Source organism: Gavia stellata, chromosome 1 (genome assembly GCF_030936135.1).
Source record: "Gavia stellata isolate bGavSte3 chromosome 1, bGavSte3.hap2, whole genome shotgun sequence".
Taxonomy (NCBI): domain Eukaryota; kingdom Metazoa; phylum Chordata; class Aves; order Gaviiformes; family Gaviidae; genus Gavia; species Gavia stellata.
This window is the reverse complement of record NC_082594.1, coordinates 124,518,479-124,542,178: the sequence shown is the minus strand read 5'-3', so window position 1 is coordinate 124,542,178 and position 23,700 is coordinate 124,518,479. Positions and strand designations below refer to the sequence as shown.

General features: G+C 41.0%; 2 protein-coding genes across 2 annotated transcripts in view; one reads left to right on the top strand and one right to left on the bottom strand.

Annotated features, from left to right (window-relative positions):
- The first annotated feature begins 677 nt into the window (after nt 1–677).
- NIT2 (nitrilase family member 2) lies at nt 678–13,333 on the top strand. Its single transcript, XM_059835895.1, has 10 exons — nt 678–705; nt 3,028–3,146; nt 5,829–5,949; nt 6,068–6,156; nt 7,745–7,838; nt 8,777–8,851; nt 9,278–9,356; nt 9,975–10,073; nt 11,150–11,205; nt 11,582–13,333. Exons 1-10 carry the CDS (start codon nt 678–680, stop codon nt 11,668–11,670), a joined length of 849 nt encoding a protein of 282 aa, XP_059691878.1. The 3' UTR covers nt 11,671–13,333.
- Nucleotides 13,249–23,700, bottom strand: part of TOMM70 (translocase of outer mitochondrial membrane 70) — a 25,761-nt gene continuing 15,309 nt past the window's right edge. Inside the window, exons 6-12 of the mRNA XM_059835884.1 lie at nt 22,360–22,567; nt 21,655–21,789; nt 20,403–20,510; nt 19,585–19,701; nt 18,645–18,742; nt 18,008–18,130; nt 13,249–17,006 (exon numbers count right to left, since the gene is read on the bottom strand). Of these exons, the coding sequence (XP_059691867.1) occupies nt 16,853–17,006; nt 18,008–18,130; nt 18,645–18,742; nt 19,585–19,701; nt 20,403–20,510; nt 21,655–21,789; nt 22,360–22,567 (943 nt within the window). The 3' untranslated portion in view covers nt 13,249–16,852. The remainder of the gene's footprint in view (nt 17,007–18,007; nt 18,131–18,644; nt 18,743–19,584; nt 19,702–20,402; nt 20,511–21,654; nt 21,790–22,359; nt 22,568–23,700) is intronic.

The window sequence follows — 23,700 nt, the reverse complement described above, 5'->3', positions numbered from 1 at the left end:
CATCCCCTCCGCATCTGCAGTTCTCCGCTGTTGGTAGTTCTGCCATCCTTCGGCTTGGTCAGTTTGGGATGAGGTCTTCCCTTTGCCTCTCCGCGGGGCGGACCGAACAGTGTTTCCCTCGAAGGCAGGTTTGTGACTGCCGCACGCGGTGGTGGTTGTGCACTCACCCTCCGTTATCTCTTGCGCTCGGTCTTCGAAGCTACTAACGAAACCAGCGTGGCGGTTAGCGTGTTGGTTTGTACCTGAGGGGGTACTGTTCTTCTAAAGGAGGATGGGGATGTCCCAGGTGGACGAGTTGCCTGCAAACGGGCGCCGATCCCTTGGGACGAGCCCTTCACAAATGCGAGGCCGCTGGGGATTGCACGGGGCCGGGAAACTCCCGGCCGGCACGTCAGCTCCGGGCAGAGCCCCGAGAGATGTAGGTGCAGGGCGGTGTCTTTGCCAGCTGCTGCATTGGCGCTCCGGGCGGGGGTAACGCGGCGGGAAGGACTCCGCAGCCGTTTGGGGTAATTCATCGGTCCTGCTCCGAATCCCGCCGGCTCGGCCGCGGGTTTGGCTGCGGGTTTCCGCCTGGGCGCGGCCCGCCGGGACTACATTTCCCAGCAGCCCTCTGCCCGCACGCATGCGCCGGGGCGGGCCGCCCAGCTCTATAAAGGGGAGCCGGGGGCTGCGCGGGGATGCGGGCGGCGCGCGGAGCCATGGCCAGTGAGTGGCGGCGTGCGCCGAGGAGCGGTTACTTCCTCTCGTACCTCTCCTCCTCGCGCTCCTTCCCTCCCTCCCTCCCGGTCGGGGACATGAAGAAAAGGGCCGACATGGCGCTGAACCTGCCACTCCCGCGGAGCTCCGGCCTCCAGCCCCGGGCCTCAGCCGCTGAGAGGGGCCGCTGCGTAGTGCCGCCTTCCCCGCGGGCTGTCCGCGGAGTCGCCGCCTCCCCGTGGTCCCAGGCCCGCCCTGATCCGCTCCGGCCCCTCCTTGTCCCCGCTGGGCCCTTACTCTCTTATCTGACCGAGGGGGCGCAACCGGGGACGGGCCGTGGGCTGGCTGCTGCCCCGGCCGGTGTCCCCGGAGTCCCCCGGCCTAGTCAGGCCTGGAAAGGCCTCGGTCCTGGGTGCTCGCTCTGAGCCTTGGCGGGGGGGTGAGATAAGGCCGGTACTAGAGGGAGCTGCCCTGGGCACTCTCCCTTTGCTGCAGACTGGCAGAAGCCGCTTGCCGTGCATCTCTCGGTACTGCTGCAGTGGTCAGCTTGTCAGGAGATTTGATCTGAACAAGCCAGGCGTGCTTAGCTTCTGATCCTTTCCAAAAAACCTTGCTTCGTAGCGATACAAATACGAACCATTCTTTCACTCTGATACGCTTTTGCTTGGTTGTGGTTTGCACTGCTATAGGCTTATCCTAAGAATTGCTTTTAAAGACTTTTTGAGGCAGCTTGGCAGGGCCAGCAGAAGAGGTCTTGGGCCTCTACAGCACTGTTCTGCATTTCTCTGTATTTCTGCTACTTCTACATCTCGAAGTGTTTAAACAAAACCGTGGGCACGAGTACATGTATTCCGTTCTGACTGAGCTTTAATTTTGCCCTTTAACAAACTCCAACCCTGAGGCATAGGGAAAATAAGATGAATGGTTTCCTGGTGTTTTAAACAAGATGAATGGTTTCCTGGTGTTTTAAACAAGATGAATGGTTTCCTGGTGTTTTAAACATTATGGGAAGGAAGTTAGTTAAAATTTTTTCCAGTAGATTGGGTTTTTTGCAAAAGTTAATTTATGCTGAAATGTAAATCTTTAAGTGTCCAATTTCTCTGAGCTAAAACACATTCCACAGATATGGGAAAATCTTAGACAGATTCCTAGTATGGTTATCTAGGTGGGTCTGGAAGCTAGCTATGGTTACATCTGTTCAAAATCTCAGTGAAGCTTTGTTTACTCAATAAACCAAATATTAAGAGTCTCTCACATGAAGAGTGGCAAAGTGGGCTGTTAATCATTTGCTTAACCTCTAGAAATTAGCTGCTTAGCTACTGAAGTGAGAACTAAAGACGGAAGAAAGATATTCTGCCTGACTGTTTCTGAACCAATCCTGTCTTCACTTGAATCAGTTCTTCCTGTTTCCCTGACCACTGAGGCTTTGTTTCTTGCAGCTTTTTCTTTATCCTGTAGTGATCTTTGACTGTGTGACTGTGACGGGGATTTATCCAGAGCAGTGCTTTGAAACTGGGGTACTTCTCTTTATGAAAACAGAGCTTTTTTTTTTTTTTTAAATGAGACGCTTCTACCTGATCAGGATGTGTTTTCCTACAGCCCAAGGTACTAGGAGATTTCTGGAAGGCATTCCAAGGGGTGTGCACAAAACTTGATTTGATGTCTTCCGCTTGTGTACTTCAAGAGCCTGCAAATCTAAGTCTTGCTTAGTCACAGCAGAGACAGTGTCGATAACCCTTGCAACTACCTCTTGGCTAGAAACAAAATTGCAAAGAAACAATCAGGAAGGGTGTTATCTTTACTGTTTTTTATAGCCATTTCCCAGGCTAGGTGTGATTTGAGGGATAAAAGCAAACTATTTCCATATTTGGTCCTTCAGTTTGCTAGTGGTGTCTTAGGACATGCAGTGCTCATCAGGTGACGGGCGCAACGAAAAGATAGGCTCACAAAGCGTGTAGCAAACCGGGAAGGAAGAAGCAGCTATAGGTGATTAGCAGCCTCCCTTTCTGTCACACAGTATCTTACATCAGAACTTGGTCTGGGTACTGACCAGGCTAAGTGTTACTAGCATGTGAACTCTGTGATGTTTGACCTGAACAGAGTGATGGCGATGTGTGGTTCCCGTTAGCAAGCCTAAGTTTGAATGTTCTCCCTGTGTTAAGAGACTGTTTTCAGAGTCATAGACAGACAGCAAAATCAGTTGGAAGTGCTTTGTGTATACCTTTATATATAAGCAAATTGATTTTGTTAAATGCTCATTAGTGAATTAAAATTTTCAAGAGTTTTTCCTGGGGGAATTCTGCTGACTAATTTTTTCTTTTCTGCCGTTAGACTTCCGCCTTGCTCTTATTCAGCTTCATGTATCTGCTGTTAAATCAGACAACCTTCAACGAGCCTGTGGACTGGTGAGAGAAGCGTCAGCTAAAGGAGCAAAAGTTGTGGCTCTACCTGTGAGTACAGATCATGGTCTACTTAGCACCTATACCTCAAACCCTTGGAAACCTCTTTCTAGTGTTACTAATGCATTATATATTCCTGTTTCTCTCTGGATAGCTTAGATGCTGTAGGAGGCTCCAAAAAAGGAAAAAAAACAAGGGTTCTGTCTAGCAGCACACTTAAGGGGGGTGGGGGGAAATGAAAAGCAGGTTGTCTTTTTTTGTGATACAATATTCTGGTTAAGTTTTTGCTGGTTCAAATCCCAGGCAATTCCATCACTGGTATGTTCTGAATTCACAAAAGTGACACTGTGGTTTGAATCTTTGCAGAAGTCTTCCATGCTAGAGATGTAGAAAAAAGCAATTTTCAGCTAAAGAATGTTGATATGAAGATGAAAGAAAACAGGTATACAGTGACTCTCTTTGCCATGATCATTCCAGATTAGATAGTCCATGAGAAACAAAATAGACTTAAGACATTTCCAACAGGTCATGTGTGGCTGAATTATGATTAAAATGCATTTCTCTTGTGAATTCCTTGTGTGGGAAAATAAATAGCCACTTAAAATTACTGATAGTTTCTGATTTACTTTTTGGACTTCAGCCATGGTTACCTTGCTGAATTTTCACACAGATGAGTGTGCTGGCAATGAGGTGACCTTTCCAGTGCAGCTTTAAGCTTTTTTCCTTTCTCTTCCTGGGGGTATGTGTGTGACCCCTGTGCCCTGCAGCATCAGACTCAGGAGTGCAAAGTTCTTCTCTGGGTGAACTTTTGGTCCAAATGTTTTACACACAGAATGTTTTCCCTCCTGCTGTCACAGGCAAAGTATTAAGCAACCTTCCCAGCTCCTCTGTGCTAACACAGCTCTTGGGTTGCAAACGTGACCTTTGATTACTCTGTCTGGGCCTCCTACATTGAGGTTATCTACTGTTTGCTAGTTTCATCATGTGTACAAACACTGAGTTTTCCAGACCTATTTAGTTGAGATAATCACTTTGTCAATGATAATTTATGCTTTTAGAGTAAAACTTGTCAAACAAGAGCAAGGTTTTTTACAGACTTCTGGGAGGTAAATTTTGTAGTGGCATTAGGATGTGGGCATGAAATACTCTCTTCCCTCCACTTTTTTTAAAGTAACACCACATAAAGAACAGAAATAACTTGCACTGACTATATAACCTACACCTCTGCAGAAGCATATGGCAGTTTTCCTGTGAGATGTTAGCCTTGATGTGTTAAACCTTTTTTCATTTCTGAACCAGGAAAAAATTTGTGAGAGAAAACCAATTTGTAATGTTTATGGATAAAGAAATAAAAGCAGAATCTATTTGCATCTAGAAACTGATAGAAAGCAATTCAAAGATCTGTCCCTGTATTCTTACCACTTTGGAGAGCACAGAACAGACAGTCTGAAGTTTTTTTCCAGCGTCAACTTATGAACAGCCCCATGCACTGCTACCGCAAGCTTGCACAGAGCCCTGCCTGTTCTCTTGAGCCAGTGGTTTCAGTACCACCCACATTGACACTGCAAGTGGCAAGGTGGAGGCAGCTGGCATTGCTTTCATTTCCTTGAAGTTCAGTCCAACTTTTGAAAGCTTGGGAAGCTCATCTGACAGCCTGTGGAGACTTCCCTTCCTGCCTCTTCCATCTACAAATTCTGCTGTGGGTTAGCTGGCAGCTGCTGGCCCAGTGTCTGTATATGGGGCAAAAACATCCATCCAGTTTTGGTTCAGTTATTCCAGTTCAGTAGAATCTACTATAGTTCTTAAGAAGTTTGCCTGAGCGGTTATGGCATAAAAGTTTGTTGTGCTATTCACAGTTTGATTTTCTTTTTTTCTTTTTTTTTTGGGGGGTGTGTGTGTCTTGTTACAACTTCCAGTGAGCAAAGGTAACAATTGAGGCAGACACTTGGTCTGGGAATCGCTTGCTGAAGAGTAGGTGCTGGTACTGTTTGATAGCCTATCTGTGGCTTTCAGCTGTATTCCTTTAGGGGACAAGAAGTGATGCGCGGGCATGTCTCGCATCCTCACAGAGCTGGCAAATACAAAGCCAGAGCTTTTACTCTGCAATCTTGGGCATCTCAATACCACTAGCCATCTAGTTCAGGCATCTAAACTGCTCTGTTAATCTTACTGTCTAAAGATTACATGCCTGGTTCTGAGGGATAGCAAATCTTTAACTAGAGCCTAGGATAGAAGATGCTGGTCAGTCGTGAGGAAATGGTGTTTAAAGGATTGTTTTAGCAAAAGAATAAGTAATTTTGAGAAATGCATGCTTTTGCAAAGGTTTTTTAAAAAATGAAGTAATCATGGGCTGTGGATGAGCACGAGCATCTCACAGTTTTGAGAGGATCTGTTTAGCTTGTCAAATGAGCTAGGTGGAACTTGGTTCATGGTTCTGATGAGAACATCCCTTGTGATCTTGTGATGTCTATACTGATAAATGTGCCACCCTTGTTACTTGCAGCTTGCATGATACTCCAGCTCCTGTTTGGCCCACGTTCACACCAACAGACCTGCTGCATTTTCTCTAATTGTTAAGGTCTCTCTGGCCTCCTGATATGAGCTCCTGTAAACTAAACTCCTGTAACTAAAGTTTGTATGAGAATGTTGATAGAGCAGAGTTTGAAAGGTCAAGTACACCTCCTTGGAGTGGTATTACTGGATTTTAACTTTTTTTTTTTGTTATAATTCTAGGAATGCTTTAATTCTCCGTATGGAACCCAATACTTTAAGGAGTATGCAGAGAAGATCCCTGGGGAATCAACACAAAAGCTCTCAGAAGTTGCAAAGGAGTGCAGCATATATCTCATTGGAGGTAGTTTACTCTTAGTGACCACCTCATTGAGGGAACAATGAGCAATGTCCATTAGTGCCATTGGATCAAAATTCCATATAATACAGTGAGGGAAATCTTTGTTCTCGCCTTTACAAAGGATCCATTCCAGAAGAGGATGGTGGAAAGCTGTATAATACCTGTACTGTCTTTGGTCCGGATGGTGCTATGTTGGCAAAGCATAGGAAGGTAAGATGGCAGAATATTGTTATTAAAAGGTTTCTCAACAGTGTTGCACAAATGATTTCATTTGTGCCTAAAGCTGATGTGAATTAGAATCTTGCATTAATAATAAGCTGTGTACTGTCAGTAAAATTGCATGTAATTTTTTTGGGACATGTAAACACCCCTTCCAAAGGTGGTCATAAATTTGTTCTGGTTAAGGATCACAAAACGCAGAAGGCATAAGTGTCTTTTCCCAGATGCTGGGAAAACTGTGGTAAAGGGTAAATCCGGATCCAACTCATCTGTATACCTTGGTCTAGGTCTAAAATATAGTGCCTATGTGGGCACAAAAACATGGTGAGATCGATTTTTCCCGCAGGGTCCCAATGGATTTAATCCTTCTGTTATCACAAACACTGTTCTTTACATACTTTGTGTGCTATATGTATGATTAGTACAGATGACCGAAATCCAAGTTCCATAGTTAGGCTGTGTCTGCTGTTTGTGGTAGATGCTTGCTAACTGTTGCTTTCCATCTGGACATTGCTTTGTGCCTTCTGAGAAACTACCTCCTATTCATAACTGTAGAGTGTAGTTTCTGTTAATCTGACTATGCATACAGGTATCATTCCTTAGGTGAACAACAGTTTATTTCTTTCAAGGAAAAACAAAAAAGAGAACGCAAGGTTACTAGGAACAACTGAGGTGGTGCAAAGTACCTCTGGGGTGCAGGTATTCATTTATTCTGTTAACTGATTCTACACTTAGCTACGCCGTTAGATCACTTTCTGAAGTACTAAGTTGCCTTCCACCAGCCTGCAAGCCCCGTAGTTGTTTGTAGAATGAGTGCAGGCTTGTACTGTGTAAATATGAACGAATAATAATATAAAAACAGCTGTATTATTAGGAAGCTCTGGTCAGGAACAGAATCTTCCATTGCAAGGGAGGGATAAGGACTGCCTGCAGGGGCTAAGAGGCATCTGCATAGCTGTAGTCATAGGAACTTTATGGCTTGGTGAAGGTATTTTCTGAAGAAGTTTTGCAGGAATGGGACTCAAATCTTAGAGAGGAAGATGTCACTTGCTTTAACATACTTTAAAATCATCCTGACAAATTCAAGACATTTTATATGTATACTTTCTTCTGCAGAATTACTCATTAGATCAAGGTATCAGGCTATTTTGCAGGGATTCTTTCCATGAAGAAGATATAGAGCCATACTACAAATTAATTGTTATATTTTTAGTTATGTTTAACTACTCTCTATTACTGCATGGGAGAAGGACAGGGAATTCTATTTGGTAAGCAATATAAACATTTGGTATATGCATCACTTGGGTCACAGGGATTATACATGTTGTTTAAAAGGACCAGTCTTTTCTTTTTATTTTTCTTTCCCCAAATAACTTCAGTCATGTATATTTCTGTAAAGAAGAAAACTGCTTTAAATCATCTTTAGGAGATCTCACACTCTTAAGCAATGTTAGTTGGAATCCTGACAAAAGAGTGGTCTAGGTAACGGTAACTAGAAAACACGTGCCTAATAGAAAGAGGCTCAAATACCAAGCAGAGAAATTGTTATTAATTGTTACTAATCATACTATAATTACAGGTTCATTTGTTTGACATTAATATTCCTGGGAAGATACAGTTCAAAGAGTCTGAAACACTGAGTCCAGGGAATAGTTTCTCCGTGTTTGATACTCGTGAGTATAAGACAAGCCCTCTCTTTAAGGAGCTCTCCCCAGCGATGGATTTTTAGATTATCAGATTTATTTTAGGCATTTGACAACCATGGTAAATATAGTTTAAGTTTGTTCCAAGTGCGTGGGTCACTTCTGAAAATTTTGAAAAGGCAATGTGATTGCAAAAGGACAGAGGAGTAGAAAGGGTTGAAGCATACATCATGGCACTTTCCTTAATAAATAGCGGTCCTATTGATTTGTTAAAGAGAACTTACTGTATCTTTTTACAGCAGTTACATCTTTAAAATGGTTCTTATACAACATGGCTTGGAAAATAATATTTCTAGCAAATAGCTACACTGGCACATTTTTTCATGTGAGGATGATATAATAATGGAGTAAATCCCATTTCAACATACTTGAATCAACCACATCAGATAAAAAAAGCAAGACACCTACTCCCACCCACCCAACCCCCCTGCCCCCTGTTCAAAAATTAACAAATCCTGTTTACTGAGCTCTCTGAAGAGTCTCGTCTCCCATGGTCACTTTTTCCTCCTTGAAATGTGCATGCTGTAAGAAAGTGCATGACTGTAGTTTTTTCCATCCATGAAGAGCAGCAAGTCTCTTATTTTCTTGAAAAGAAAATAATTGAAAAACCTGCAGCTAATTCAGAGAGAAATACATTACACAAAGATCTGATATAACATGATTTTGTGGAAATGGCTGTTTTTAAAGGGTAGATAAGACTGTTTCTCACAGTTTTCCTCTCGTCATGAAGCACGAATTCTCCCCCACAAATAGCCACTACAGATAAAGGATACACATTTAAATATAGCTCCTCTTGTTACTGTGAGACATAAAGTAACAGCTGGCAGGATGGCTACAGGGAGTCTTGTGATTGCTTTTGTGTACTTGTGATAGCAATATGACTGTTGTCTCTTGTCTTTTGAGAACAGCATACTGTAAAATGGGCCTGGGCATCTGCTATGATATCAGATTTGCTGAGATGGCTCAAGTCTACGGACAGAAAGGTGAGGCTGGGTCACCTAATGGAGCATGGTTAACCTTAAGGCCTGAACCATGCAGGGCTGTTTTTTGGGGGGACAATCTGTGTGATCGGGCACTCTTGTCCTTGCCCAGTGACACACAATGCATCTTGTGGCCAAGACTTTGCTATTTGAATGAGCATCTGTTCTCCTCGAGTAAAGTAACAATCATTTCCTGAAACACATTTGCTGATGGAGTGATGGAGATGTGATACATTACCAAGTGTGGGGATATACCCAGGACTTTGCTGACCCGTGTCATGCATGGACAGGCTCTATTTGGTTCCATTTTGAGCAGAGGTCGGGAAGTACTGAAAGAAACCTCGCCTTGAGTTTCAATGTGAAGGGCCGCTCTAGGGTAAACCATCTTCCCTTTAATGCTGATTGGGTTCTAATTTTCTTTTAACAAAGGTTGCCAGCTGCTGATATATCCAGGGGCTTTTAACCTGACAACAGGACCGGCTCATTGGGAACTGCTACAAAGGGGACGGTAAGAGCAAAGTAACAGCTTATCCTCCTGTTCCAGAGGGGGTTTTAGCATGTGGAACTGAACACCGTGCATCAGAAGTGGTGCTGCAGGGCCACTCTGCTATTGGAGCTGCACCATTCCTCAAGCCTTGCATGGAGCACCAAAATGATTTGGCTGTCAAGGAAAAAAGCAGGAAATTATCCTTTACTCCTGCCAGTCCCTCTGCAGTTATGCCCTTTCAAGGTCCTTTTCCCTATGGCCCTGTAAGCACCCTTCACACACAGACTTCTAGACAGAAGAGCCAATAACCATTTGAGAACTGCTCTAATTACAGACACAAATAGACCCCGAGATTCCTGAATGCAGTATTATTTATTCATTTGGTCTGCTTCAATCAACTTTGCTACATACTGAATGAACATGTAATTCATTCTACCCACTGACCCTGGAGCAGGTGCTGGAGACTTCTCTTTCCAGGCTCTGCTTTCTTTAACCTTCGTATCATTTACAATTTTCGTTAGTCCTTAGGAGGATATATAGCTTGCCCTTCAGTGTGAATTCTTTCTCTTCTGCTTAGTATAAAAAAAAAATTCTACTCACTTTTTTCCCCTCCCTTCCCTCATCTTTCTGTGAACACAGGGCTGTTGATAATCAAGTCTACGTAGCTACCGTATCTCCTGCTAGAGATGAGAAAGCATCCTATGTTGCCTGGGGACACAGCACTGTAGTAAATCCATGGTGAGTTCAGAAAAAAACCCAAACCCACCTTTTCTTGGTTAAAAAAATATGTTTTACTTGGCAGTCACATTTCAGTCCCACATTTCCATCTACTCTTAAAAATGTCATAAGTTCTTGGTAAAAAGCACCTGAGACTTAAGCCTACATTCTCAAAATCATCCTTTAAAACTGTCTGACTAAAAAACAAGAAAGAAACTAAAACTAGTTTAACATATGTATTCTTTTTGGTAGCAAAGAAGCTACTTAATACTAGTATTTAGCATTAGTTAAGCTGCTGACCTTTTCAACTTGTCCCTGAGGTTCAGTCCATTATATACAATGCATTCTGATAATTCTGTGTGCAGAACTGAACCATCTTAAACAGCTTACACAAAGCTATTTCATTTCCTCAGACAACACTGCTTTGACATAAGAAAGAACAAGAAGAATGTCTTCAGCTAGATAAGAGACATATTGTGACTTAAGCAGAAGTCACGTGGGTGCACAGGAGGTAAAAGTGACCAAATCTTCAGGCAGTTATTTTTCTTTCAAATAAATCCACTGATAGTTCTCTTCCAGATGATTGCAAAGTAAAAGCTTTATCTATGTCTTGAGTTTTTAACTTTACATGATGAAAGCAGTGACAGAACACCTAGTGGGAGACATGATATGTAATGTTCAGTAGCTCATGCAGAGTAAAAGTATACTCCTATTAAAAGCTGGTAAGATCTGAAAGGAGAAAGTGTTAGTCTTTGCCATATATAGCTGTCCCTGGTGAAGCTGTTTCTTTTCCCTTGAGGTATATTGCATGTTCACATGCACTTGTTCTCACAGATGCTCTTACTGTGATTTTTGATCTTTGGAGACATACTTATGTTAAGTATGTATATATCACATACAAAATGTGCCACATATAAAGCCTGGAAGCCATTTCTATCATGTCAGTTATGAATTAAGATGCTATTTTTAGGACAGCCCTGTCTTTACAGCTGTAGACATCAAGGGTAGGAACTCCCTTTGGTACAAACAGCAGCAACTGGACTGATGCCTTGAGACCTGTGTGTTAATGCTGGGAACAAATGTGCTTAATTTTGCAGGGGTGAAGTCATAGCCAAAGCTGGGGCCGAGGAAACAGTTATATACACAGACATAGGTAAGGATAAAGCTTTTTGTCCCTGCTTGCTTTCTTGAGTACAAGTCATGAGACTAAGGAGAGACAGTTTTCTAAGTCTGTGGGCTTGCACATGCAATTACAGATGATGAAATGGTCCCATCCCTTCTCCACCCTTGCTAGATTAAATCAAGAAGGAGCAGCACTTGACCGTACTCTTCCAGTTTCCTTACTTATGAGGAAGCTGCCACCTTAGGAAGTTGAGGCTTCCTTCAGCCTGGGCTGCCCAGCTGCAGCACCCTACAGACCCATTCGCCATGAAAGCTGCTCTTTTCCCTGCCTTACCTCAGAGCAACTCAGGAGCTTTCCTTTTTGACTGCTGTTCTAATAGCTCTTTCTCCCCTTCCCCCCACCACAGATCTGAACAAACTCGCAGAAATACGTCAACAAATTCCTATTTTAAGCCAGAAGCGTTGTGATCTCTATGGCATAGAGATGAAAAAGTGAAGCTGGGTGAACAAGGAAGGTTCAGTTGGCACAATGGTTGCTGCTTTCATCTTCGGAAGGATTCCCTTACTGGTTGCTTCGCAATCTACTGCTAAATGTGCCAGTTAATTAAAACCAAACAAACACAAACTTGGTGGTGTAATTCTAAAATTGATTCAAATACATACAACTTTATTGCCTCTCATACTTTAGTATTTTACAGCTAGGATAAAGATGGAGGTGAAATCAGTTCAACAAGTAGTAGTTAACGTTGCTTTTTTATACATTACAATGTTGTGGTGACTTTTTTGAAGAACATAGAAGTGGGAACCTTGTTCTCTCTGGAAATCCTCTGAAGTCAGCTTGGGTATTATGAATTTTACCAGTGAGTTATCAGATAATCTAGAAGCATGATTCTTCCCCCTCTGTCCTTCTTAGTTGTTTGTATGTGCCTTAACACAGTTCCTTGAATGTCCAGCTTCCAACTTGGAAAGCTTAAAATTTAACACACTAAGCAAAACAGGCCAAGTTCTGCTCTGTACTACTTCAGGACAAGGCAAGAAGCTGCCAGCCAGAACTACTACTGTAGAAGAATCTGTATCAGGTTTTGGTTTGTGTGTCATCTTAGATGGCATATATGTATTAAATTCTCCTTTTTGCAATTCCTGTTTATTGCTGAAGTGATGCAGGTTACTGTTAAGGCAATTCACATCACCAGATATACTGCTTCTTTAATATAATGTCTGAATGGGTTTTAATTCTGCTGCTTGGCAGTCTTCACCTGAAAAGGCTGAGAGGAGTCAGTAAAAAGGGTTAGAAAACTTGTTCCACTGATTGTGTCTTGCTGCCCCCAGTCTTCCAGAAGACAGGCACTAGAATTGCTCAGTGGTTAAATGCATTATTGCTACCAAAAGCCAACTCCCATCAATCAGCTGCATGGGAAACACTCCTTACTGCATTGCTCATCAAGAGACCAACAACCATCATTAAAGATGGCTTTAAAATACTTAAAACCAGCCTCGCATTTTGTAGTTTTGTTGGGTTGTTTGTTTTTTTTTTTCTTAGAAGGAAGACACCTTGGTACTTCTAATGTAAAAAGATAAGAATTTGCAAATGGCATTTTTTTCTCCTTGGGATGAAAAAAAAAAGAAGCAACTCTAACTATCCAGCCTTTACCACTAGGCTTTTAGTTTTCCAGCAGCAGAAATGGTAAAGCAATAAAGCTAAAGGAGATTTCAAAATACAAAAACAGGAGGAGAGAGAGGTTTTGTCTTGCTCTAGCTAACCACCACTATCCCCCAAAACCACCTTACCTTATTAGTCATGTTCAGCCATCCTCCTCTTCCCACAGCTGCTCTTGACTTTTTTTTTTTTAATGTTCTTTTGGCTTCTCTGGAATGAGCTAGGTGTGTGTTTTCTGGAAGAAAATTAGTGGTTAAATTAAGCCAAACCCTGAGGCATCTTTCCCCTTAAAAGACAGGTCACGCCATTCCATTCAGTGGCATTATCTATTCCAGCAAGCATTTTTTGGTCTGTACTTTTCACTGCATTTTGGAGTACATACTGTACTGGAACTCTTAAGAAACAAGCCACAGAGCATAAGGTGAAATGAAGATTTATTTGTTGAAAAATAAATATAAAAAAAAATTAACAATTTACTATTTGAGTCATGTCTCCTGCATTAGATTAGATTAGTGCCTCCCACATATTCAGCAATGGTGGCCATCACTGGGCTCCAACTTTGAAATCATAGCAACTATTATACATCCATTTTTCTAAATTACTCCGTCTGTCTTTCCCTCCCCTCTCTATACAAGTTTAACATGCAGCAGAGCAGGAACTAGATACTACCTTTGGAGGATTTAAGTAGAGCAGGATTCTCACATGCTGACCACTCAATTTTAAAAATGCAAAGTGCAGTCTGCAACAGATAACAGAATCTGTGGCCTGGACCCCCCTCCCCTGGAATCCCAAATGGAGAGAATGGATGAAATGGATGAAAATCTGTAGCAAGCTACTTTGGTGAACTCAGCTGAAGAGGTGACATGAGCTCAGTCCTCTCCAGTCAGTCAGGACAGCTTCTAAACACCTTGTTTTAGGAGGATGCTTTAGGGGTCTCCAGTGCCATCCGCTCAGAAGCAATACAAATGGGACTGTAAATTTTTGGGGCTTTCAGTGAAAAACGTACACAGTCAGTGCTCAGCTAGGTAACAGTTAAAGCAGTCAATACTTAATCTCTGTGTTGGTAGAAAACAGGCACTTTAAGTATCCATATTATACATACGCACCATTATTCTGTAAGTATGGAAAACCAGCCAATAACAGCCCTGACATAGCTCCAGAATTTCAGCCTGCAAGAACTTAAATAACTCTTTTTAAAGAAATGGCAGAAAACAGAGTAATGCCTGTTGTATTGGGCAGTTATTACCACTGCAGCTGGGAAGCCTGGTTAAAGCTGCTCTTAATAGTTCCAGCATAAGTTACAGTACAGCTCCTTAGCTCTTTCTTCACTTTCAGTCTCCAATTAGATGCTAGTAATTCAAGTTACAACTTCCAAGCTCCATTTCAGCAAACTTGTCTCTAACATGAACAACAGGGATTTTACATGATCAGAATTAAGATGCAAGACAACCATGTGTAGAAGCAACTTCTCAAGAGTCTCTAGGATACCAGGTTTATCCAGGTCTTCAGTACCAGCTTCCTACATTATTTCAGTAGATTGATTTTTTTTTAAATAGTAATACTTGTTTCACTTCAGCTCTCAATCCCTACTAAAGAAAGCTTTTCTCAAAGTTCACATGCACACCTGGCTTAAAGGAAAACCTCAACTGTATCAGCCATTTAAAAAAAAAAAAAAGAAAATCCCTTTCACTAAAGGGATCCACCTGCATACACACATTAACAGCATGTCAGCTACTCAGATTCCCAGCTTTTCTGGCTGGATTTCCTTTTCCCTGTAATCTTCAGCTCTCGATCACACCTCTGTGGGTGATAGAAGCAGTCAGAGATAAGACTTGTTAATTCTATGTCTCTTCCTCATTTTTTCCTAAAGGTTGAAGTGAGAGAAGATGCCAGGGAGTCAGTCATTATTAGTTCTTTCTAGATTCAGAGGAACCTCAAATAAGCACAAAGAGCACCACTGCAGAGAACGCTTTTGTCAAAACCTGTTCTTATATGTGTCAGAGAGATACTTGAAGGTAATATTTATTTTTTCAGTTTACAGGTGATACATCATTTACAAAAAAAATTACAGACAATGCATCCTTTCAGTGCAGTTTCAAACTAGTTCAAGAACAGGCAAAAGTCTGTGATGATTTGGAATGCTAGTATTTGACAGCACATGCTTTTTCCCCTTAATTGATTGGGTGGGGTAAGGAATGGGGTACAGGTAGGGTGAAGAGGAGAAAATGCCAATGTCAATAAGGCCATGCGAATAAAAACTCCTCAGGAGAACAGGATACATCAGTCAGTCTGGCATATTTTTGTTCTCAGGTAATTGATGCAGAGATTGGAAGTTCCATAAGACATTTGACACTTGTTATGTGCGGTGCCCTTAGAAGCTGCCAGTACCTTCCAATGCCTTCAGTTCTACACCAACGCTATGATTTCAGATCACCTACTGAGCTAGCTAAAATAGAATGATTAAATCTTTATGCCTACTCACCACCATTTGAATTCTCAACTGTAGTTGCTGGGAGAAAGGAAGGTCGAGTTGAAAATACAAGCTGCTGCTATATGGTGGCACAACTAGAGAACAGGACAGTTTGACCACAGCATGGTTCATTTCTTTAAAAGATGAAATACACTAGGCAATTCAGCACAAGCAAGTTTATGATTTCAGGATGGAAAGAAGCCCAAATTAGTATATCGTAAATTAAGCTACATCAGTCAAGTATTTGCATGAGGTTTATCCAGCCACATCAATCCAGGGAGAGGCAAGATGGACTGACTAACTTCCATACCAGAAAGATCAACCCAAAGCAAGAGAGCCCTCTGTGACGTTCCTAGCTAGAGGGAGACTGTTTATACTAGTATTTAATAATTTGCCAATCTGCTATTTGCAGAACAGTTGCTTCCTTTCTACAGTATTTGTAATCTTGGACAAGACAGGGGCTAAAGAACAAGGAAACCAGTACAGATTCTAAATCCGTTATTTGAAGTTTTAGCCTATGCTTTGTTCCTCGTCTCACTGAATCCTGCAGAGGGGCTATTACAAGGAAGAGATCAGAACACGGCAGCCTCTAGAGACTGAAGAGAATTTAGACGGTCTGTTAGCTGTTACATTTAAGCAAGAGCATCAGAGACATTACAAAGATTATACGCAAGCATGACCTTACCTTGGCAGCTCTACTCCCAGCAGTGCTTTCTGTTCTTGAAAGTCCCTCTGAACCCTCCAGAACAATTTCCTGTCATATTCAAGTAAGGACTGTTGCACAGGAACATGGCCTTTCTTCCAGTAAAACCTACACTGAGGCAGTGTTACCTGACCTCTTTCCCCAGCCGACCTTTTTACTAGCTCTCCTATACAGTACGCTAGGGCTTTCTGGGGTGAGGATAAGGACTATCAAATTAATTCCCTAATAGCTGCCACAGGACTATTTCTAAGTAAGTTATGCTGAGGGTGGGAGGGGCTTTAAGGGAAGATTGTGCATGCTTGCATATATTTACAGGGATTCTCTCCACATCTACTGACTTAAAAAACCCTCTATTATTAAACAGTTTGAAAATTAATTTTTTCCTTTTTGCAAAATTAAAATCAACCCTCAAGGATTAATTGCATATAAAAAAGAAACCTATTTTACAGCACTGACTAGTATTACCTTTAAAATCAACAGAAAAAAACCCCACATGCTGTAATATTGTTTGATAAAGCAGAAATTGCCCACAACATAATCACCCAGAATGAACCAGTGTGAAGTTTTTATTTGCATGGCCAAAATATCTTCCTTTTGTTCCCCTGCAACTTTTTTTCCCTTAACGCGCTTTAAGGTTTTTTGCTGCAGAAGGAACAAGACGCAACACTGCATACTTCCTTGAACAACCACTCCCACAACACCTAAACATTTAACAGATGTAGCAAATGACAACACCACGAACGGGAAAAAAAACTAAGTTCCACCATTCAACATGGTCTGCAACAGCGTCTTTAGGGCTGGCTGAAGTGGGCAACTTCACTTTAGAAGGTCATTTCCTCCTTGTTTCTTTACAGTGTTGGTGGTTTCAATCCATACTTCTTTGCAACTTCTGTCTGGGCATAGGCAGCATCACAGAGTGAGTAGAGGTGGGCCATCTCCATTTCAGATTTGGCCAGGTTGATAGCTTTGTTGAACATTTCAATGGCTTTATCCAGATTACCTCTGAAATAAACCAAAGTGTAGTAAAATTAAGACTGGCAAAGCAATCTCTTCATCTCTACAGCATCTTTTTTCCTTCAGGACTTACAGTGTCCACTACTAACAGCTTAAAAGGACTTTGGGAGGTACCATTGCAAGAACTTGTGATGATGATGAGCAAACTGAGAAGAGCTGTTACCAAGCCTAAGCAACTAGGACAGCTGTTTAACAGCCTTCCTCTTGAAAGCCCCCACGGTAGTGAGGGATAAAGTGTTCTCCACAGGATACCAAGTTTACCACAAAGATAATGCTGGGACAACTAAATGAACTCTCACTCCCTTGAAAAGAGTTTGTATACTTAAGAGGAAAACTAACAAAGACAAGAGCTCACATTATTCAAATAAATAGGAAATGCTTGCAAAATTTCTCATGGCAACAGTTTAATTGTCTGTCCTTTTGATGGCTAGACAGGTAAAAAAAGACTCTACTACACTCTCAGCTACACCCCAAACTTTTGCATAATTGTAATACAATGCACTGTTATAGCATCACACATTAGTTTTTCCTCTATACCCTGTGAGCTTGCAAACTGCAGTCCTGTTGGAATTAAATCCAAATGGTCAGGCTTGAGAGTATAGCTCAGGATCCTTGGTCCAAAAGGTCCAGTAAGATATGTTTAACGACTACATTAGATATACAGGAAGGCTAGTAATGATTAAGGAAGTCACTTTAAACGCAGAAGGGATGTATTTAAACATGCACAGACTCAATGAGCATATTGTCCAGTAAATATGAAATTGGTGAACATGGGAACTTATCAGATCATAAAGCAAAAATAGGCCACAGAGAAAGGATGGCCTTCCCTAAGAGTTACAGAACAGAAATCAGGACTTCAGGTAAGAGCTGACCTTGCACAGCACCAGGGAGAAGATCTTAAGAAAAGCTTAAGATCCATGGGGAAATCTAAAGGACTGCTATCTTTTCAAAAGTAACTAAGAACTCTTAACACTGCAATTCAACATTACCTTTGCACTTCAATCGTTCCCATGGTTTCATATGCAAAATCACATTTGTTATCAATTTCAATGGCCTTGCTTATGAGTTCTAACCCTTTTTCTAAGTCTTGTTTCCACTGGAGCTGAAGTAAACTGGAAGAGAAAGAGAATATTTAGAACAAACTTCACCTACTCCTCCCATAACCAAGATCTTGTAAACTAAAAAAAGATCCCAAATGTTTGTAATTCCTAATGCAAGGTAGACAGTAACTTCACTGCGTTTAAAAACATATATGTGAAAGTCAGTTTCAGTAAGCCATGTTATCAGTGTAATGACTCTAAAGATAAATTCCTCTCAAGACAACTTGTTACAAGTTGTTTTATGAAAGACAAAACTTCAGCACCAACCTTAAATTAAATGGGGCTAAAGTAAGAGTCATATACTTCAAGTAGATACTCAATTAGGAATGAACATTAATGAAACTTTACTGAAACTTACTTACAGTTTAGTCAAGAGAAACTACAGAAATACATTTAACAGTACTAAGCTGTTTTCACATAGTTATTTCTCCTGGCTAAGCTTCTAGACACAAACTTTCAATTAGGGTTGATTCATCTAAACGTGCCAACTGCTCTTGACCAAAAAGATCGCAAACTCAATACATACCCTTTATGAACATATGTAGTGGCATTGTCTGGCTCAAGGTCAATGCATTTATCATACATTTCATCAGCCTTGCCAAACTGCTGCTGATCAGTTAGTGCCTGCATCAGAAGAGAAACCCATACGTCAGTATGCAACCAAAACACGCACTCTACACTAGGCTAATTCTAATTAAAACCATATTGATGATGTGAGATTGGATATAGCTCTCTTATCGTAGAGCAGGCCACACACACCAGTTCCCAGAGTTAAGTTTCAGAACTGAGGCTTTTTAGAAGAAAGCTGCTAGGCTTTAAGTGCAAAAATTAGTGATCACAGTACCATCTGTAATGGGAGATCCACAAGCAACATTCTAAGTTGCTAACCATTCTAGAAGTCTGTACCTGCAAGTCTCAACTTCTTCCTTTTTCAAATGTACTTCTTTCAAACAGAAATGCCTCCATACTGCCCACCTACTTAAAAACATCTCATGCTTCGTTCTAGAACCAGCAGCACGTTTTCTTAGAGAAGAAATGACAGTCTTTGCTACATATGTACTCTGAACATCTGTACCAAACTCTGCTTGCTAAGTCTGCGTCATTTGTAGCAGAACAAAACTGTTACCCTAGTTCCACACATTTTACTACAAAATTACCTGGAGAATCCCTGACGTACATCAAGTGAGATGTCACGCAAATGCAGGAATTCAAGGGGAAGTGTATACCAGCTCTCTGTCGCCTAATAACCACCCTTGACTCTCATCACTTATATTCTGCTCCACCAATTCCCCATTTAATTCCTCCACCCCAGAACACCCATACATTCAGGTACCTTATTAAAGATGGCATATGTTATCTCAGAACTTATTCTCAAAAATCTTCATATATGATGTGAAGAAATGTACGCAATCCAAGGTAAAAGGTGCAAGAGAATGCAGCACTTTCTTTAAGAGAGAAAAACGTACCTGAGCATAGAGCGCATAGCCTTCAGCACACTTTGGAAATTTTTGTATGACATCTTCAAAGCCTTTCATGGCTACTTGCACAGGCAAAGGATTATTTCCTGTATAAGCTTGGCGATACTAGTCAAGAAAGACAAAGAAAAAAAAAAGAAAAAAAAAAGAAACGCTCATCAGACCTCTACCCACTTCCCCAAGAGATGTGTGCATCATAACAAATACAAGTTCCACAAGGTGACATGCCTGTACCTCCTACCAAATCTGGTTCTAGGAACCTACCACGTGTCCAAGTCTCTGGTAGAGTGGACTTGGAGAGGAGAAAGGGTGAAAGAAGGAAGCCATAAGGCCTGATAGCTGCCAACAGCCTCCCTCTATTTCAAAAGCCTAGAAATTCCAAGCCTAGATTTCCTCCTTGTTCACACCATGCAAGGCTGTCCTCAGAAGATTCCTGTATGCAAAGGCATTGTACTAGCTTGAAATAGTTTGTTTCCAATTTCTTGAAGATGACAGTTTTCCACAACATTAAAGCTTCATTTAAATAAATTTTATGTGCTACAATTAGAGTGCAGATTTGTGTTCCTCTACCACAAAACAGAAAAGATGACCTACTGTTTGAAAAACAAACATTGTAAAATGAAAGTAGTAAACCCTTACTCCAACCGAAGAAACTGTTGCATTACTTCTTTACCTCATTATTATAAAACATTGAGATGTTTGTTGCCCTATTTTTCAATTAAATTGGAATAAACCAGAGAAACACAATATGTTTTCCAGAACTCTTTAAAAAGAAAAAGCACCCAGATAAACACCAGCATGTTACCTACCAGGGCGAAACATTTCTGTGCTTGAGCCAAGGCAGAATCGGGTCGCAATCGGATACATTCATCGAAGTCTTCCACAGCCTCTTCAATTTGGTCAAGCAGGATTTTCAGCTAGCCAGAATGAAAAAAAAATCCTATTTCTGCATTTAATCTGTGCTTCAGACACTTACGTGATAATTCAATTAGTGTCATTTACTCATATAATCTCCATAGAACTGCCTAGAAACCTATAAAACCCATGACTGAAAATCACTGCCATAAAAGAACAGAACCACCAGGGAAATTTTGGCTTCATGCACAAAAAGGCAGTGTCCGTGTGTAAGGGATTGAGAATGCTTGCGTTTTAGACTGTTGCCATTACTGCTTTAGCATTATGTTCAGTCTCCAAAAACTATGCTGTTTTCTCAAGTCGCTTTGCCTTGCTGTAGTTAATGCCTGTGGACTATTTGGATGTCAAAACATTTTGGCTTTCCCAGCTTGCATTGTAACTTTTTTTTTTACATTCTCATTCCTCCACAAGAGTGGAGCACACTTCATCATTCTCTTCCTTTACTGTGAAGCTACTAACTGTCAACTTGCAGAAAACTTTCTTTCCCTTCAATCAAGACATAACACCATTCTTATTTCTGAGCACTAAAGAGATCTAACGAATTCATGGAGAGAGGCACTTGATCCGTGGAAGTCTTCCTTATGAATACGACTTAGCATATGGTAGCATTTCCTTTTTCTTCCAGCACCTTTTATATTACAGTCCTGTGGAAGTAGGCCTCTCTAGGCCTAGAAATTAGCCAAGGACACAGCAGCGTCACAAGCCACAGAGGGATGAGGTGAACAGATGCAAGCCTAGGCCACAGTGCTGCAGATGCTGAGCTATCAGGAACACACGTTACATCCCCTGTAACAGTTTCCTTCTATGCAGATGCGGCTCTGCTGTATCAGGCCCCTTCACAGAGCAGCTTTTATCTGCTATAAATGTATATAAGTCCTAGTACTTTTAAGTCAGAGTTTGTATTGATAGAAGGCTGAACCTGTTGCTTTGTGTTCTTTCCTATAGCTACAGAAATAAACTGCTTCTGCCTGAGCAGAACCTGCAAATTAGACTGCGTGTTTATTCTGCAACAGTTTCAAATTAAGAGTTCATGTTTTTCTGCCACAAACAGTACGAAGTGTCTCCGATGATGTACTGATCTTTATTTTTCTTTTGGTATGCATTGAAATGTTCAAGTATTGGGACAAAATCTCTAATGTTTCTTACTTGTCCTCGATGGTGGTAAACATCTGCATTCTGAGGATCAATATCAGCAGCCATGTTAAAGTCTTGAGTGGACAGCACAGGTTGCTGCTGCTGCATATACATACTTCCTCGTTTGATCAGAGCATTAGCTCGGAGCTGTAAAAAAAGTTCAAAAAGAGCATTACCACTCCAACATTCCTCCAGATTTAAGGCTTTGTTACAATCACAGTAAATTTTTCATTTGACTGGTTTCTCCCACTGACAGATTTCATTCATTCTAAGCAGGAATAAATTTCATATTGACTCTAAATGAATCAACTCCCTTGCTTAATTCCAAATATGTCAGCCCATGCTTCCACCTCAGTGGATTTTCAACCCCCAAGAAATCCTTTACATGACACGTTCCCTATGCTTACAAATAGATCAGCATTTTTTGAAGCAGTTCAATACGTAAGCACAATTAATGTTTCTTCTCTTATTTATGAACTGATTTTTCAGACTGGATAAGCCTCCAATTCATGTAACTTCCTCTGTTCTTTAGTTTGTACTACTTAGCACAGCTGTCTCAAAAATAAAGAAACCCTTAAAAAACAATTTGTCAGGAATAAAAAGACAAAATGGTAAACAAACCAGAACACTCCCATTAAAGTATCTGACAACTTGGAAAAACAAGCTCTTGTACGTTTTCTCAACCCAAACTACAATCCAGCTGTGACAGATTCTTACCTTCACATTTGCATCTTCCATGCTGATGACCTGATCTAGGTCTGGTTTGGCAGCATTTGCATTGCCAATAAGTAAGTAGAAAGTAGCTCGCAGAAGCAAAGCTTCTGCCATGTATTTTCCCTTTGCTTCAATTTCTTTTGTGCTTTCACTGATAATTTTGTCATAGTTCTCTTCTTCCATATATTGTTTTGCTCTCAAATAGCCAGAGCTGTAAATGATGTAAGAACAGTTGTATATATACATGCATTCACTGAACACTGCAATTTCAAGTCAGACTTTTCATTAAATCGTAACAAAGACTAATTTTTGCTATACTCAGTTACACCACCAGCATTATAACTAAAGTTGCAAATATTCCTGGATGGAGCCACCACAGACTGAGAACAATTTAGACAAAAAATGCCCAAATTACATTGGCAATAAAGAAGAAAAATGTTTTGAAGCTCTTGAACTTGAGCTTCATTTGTCCCTTGAAATTTTTTTTCACATTAAGGACAGCGATAATATATATCTGCCTTAAAACAAGAGGGCTGGGGTGGAACTCCAGGTCAGAAAAGTGAAATATTAAACCTAGCAATGTGCAGTTTATATGTGGAAGAAAGGCTTTCACAGCAAAAATTACAGTAAGCACTGCCTAAGTGTCCTGGATTCAGTGAATCTGCCTGTAGATCAAGACATTCTATCTTACTTTTAAAAGAAAATTCATAATGCTGTTTGCAATGGTTTCCATACTGACAGCAGTGATATCTTCCAAAAATAAACTGGAAAACAGCATAGAAAGTTAAAGCACCATCCATGTGGCGCTCAAACTTCACTCAAAAAGAAAAAGCTCCAGCTTTTCTTTGGCAGGACAAACCTCACGTTTATGTGCAATCTGATTCCAGAAAGATAAAACACCTTTCAGCCTCAGTTGCTGTAAATTCAGTTTTCATTAACGGAGACCCTTTTCCTAGATTGTCTTCTCCCTTCCAACCCGAAGACTAACTTGCTGTCTTCCTTGGAAACTCTCCTTCAGTATAAAACATTCCTTTCTCCAGAAGCATCACTCAGTACTATCCAGTCCTCACATCTAAGCTTTACTATGGTACTGTAGTAAATATTTGGCATTTCTTCCCAATCTTACTGTCCTTCCTCTGTCTAGTGAATCAAAGCCACCTCCAGTCTGGAACTAGCCAGTCAGCTTTCATAAAAGTTTCACTTTTAATACTGTTCTCATTTCATAGGCTCACTTTATTACCACAGGACTTCCCATGCCAAGTACTATTAAAATAACAGCAAGTTACACTGAGAAGAATGTCAAAATCACTGAAAACTTAATTCCAATACCAAAGAATTCCCAAC

Bases quoted from the DNA above. Each gene is read 5' to 3' on its own strand.
- NIT2 (XM_059835895.1), top strand. From the start codon at position 678: ATGCGGGCGGCGCGCGGAGCCATGGCCA. The intron at 6,157-7,744 runs GTAAGATGGCAG...CTATAATTACAG, and splicing joins TGTTGGCAAAGCATAGGAAG to GTTCATTTGTTTGACATTAA. The intron at 8,852-9,277 runs GTGAGGCTGGGT...CTTTTAACAAAG, and splicing joins TCAAGTCTACGGACAGAAAG to GTTGCCAGCTGCTGATATAT.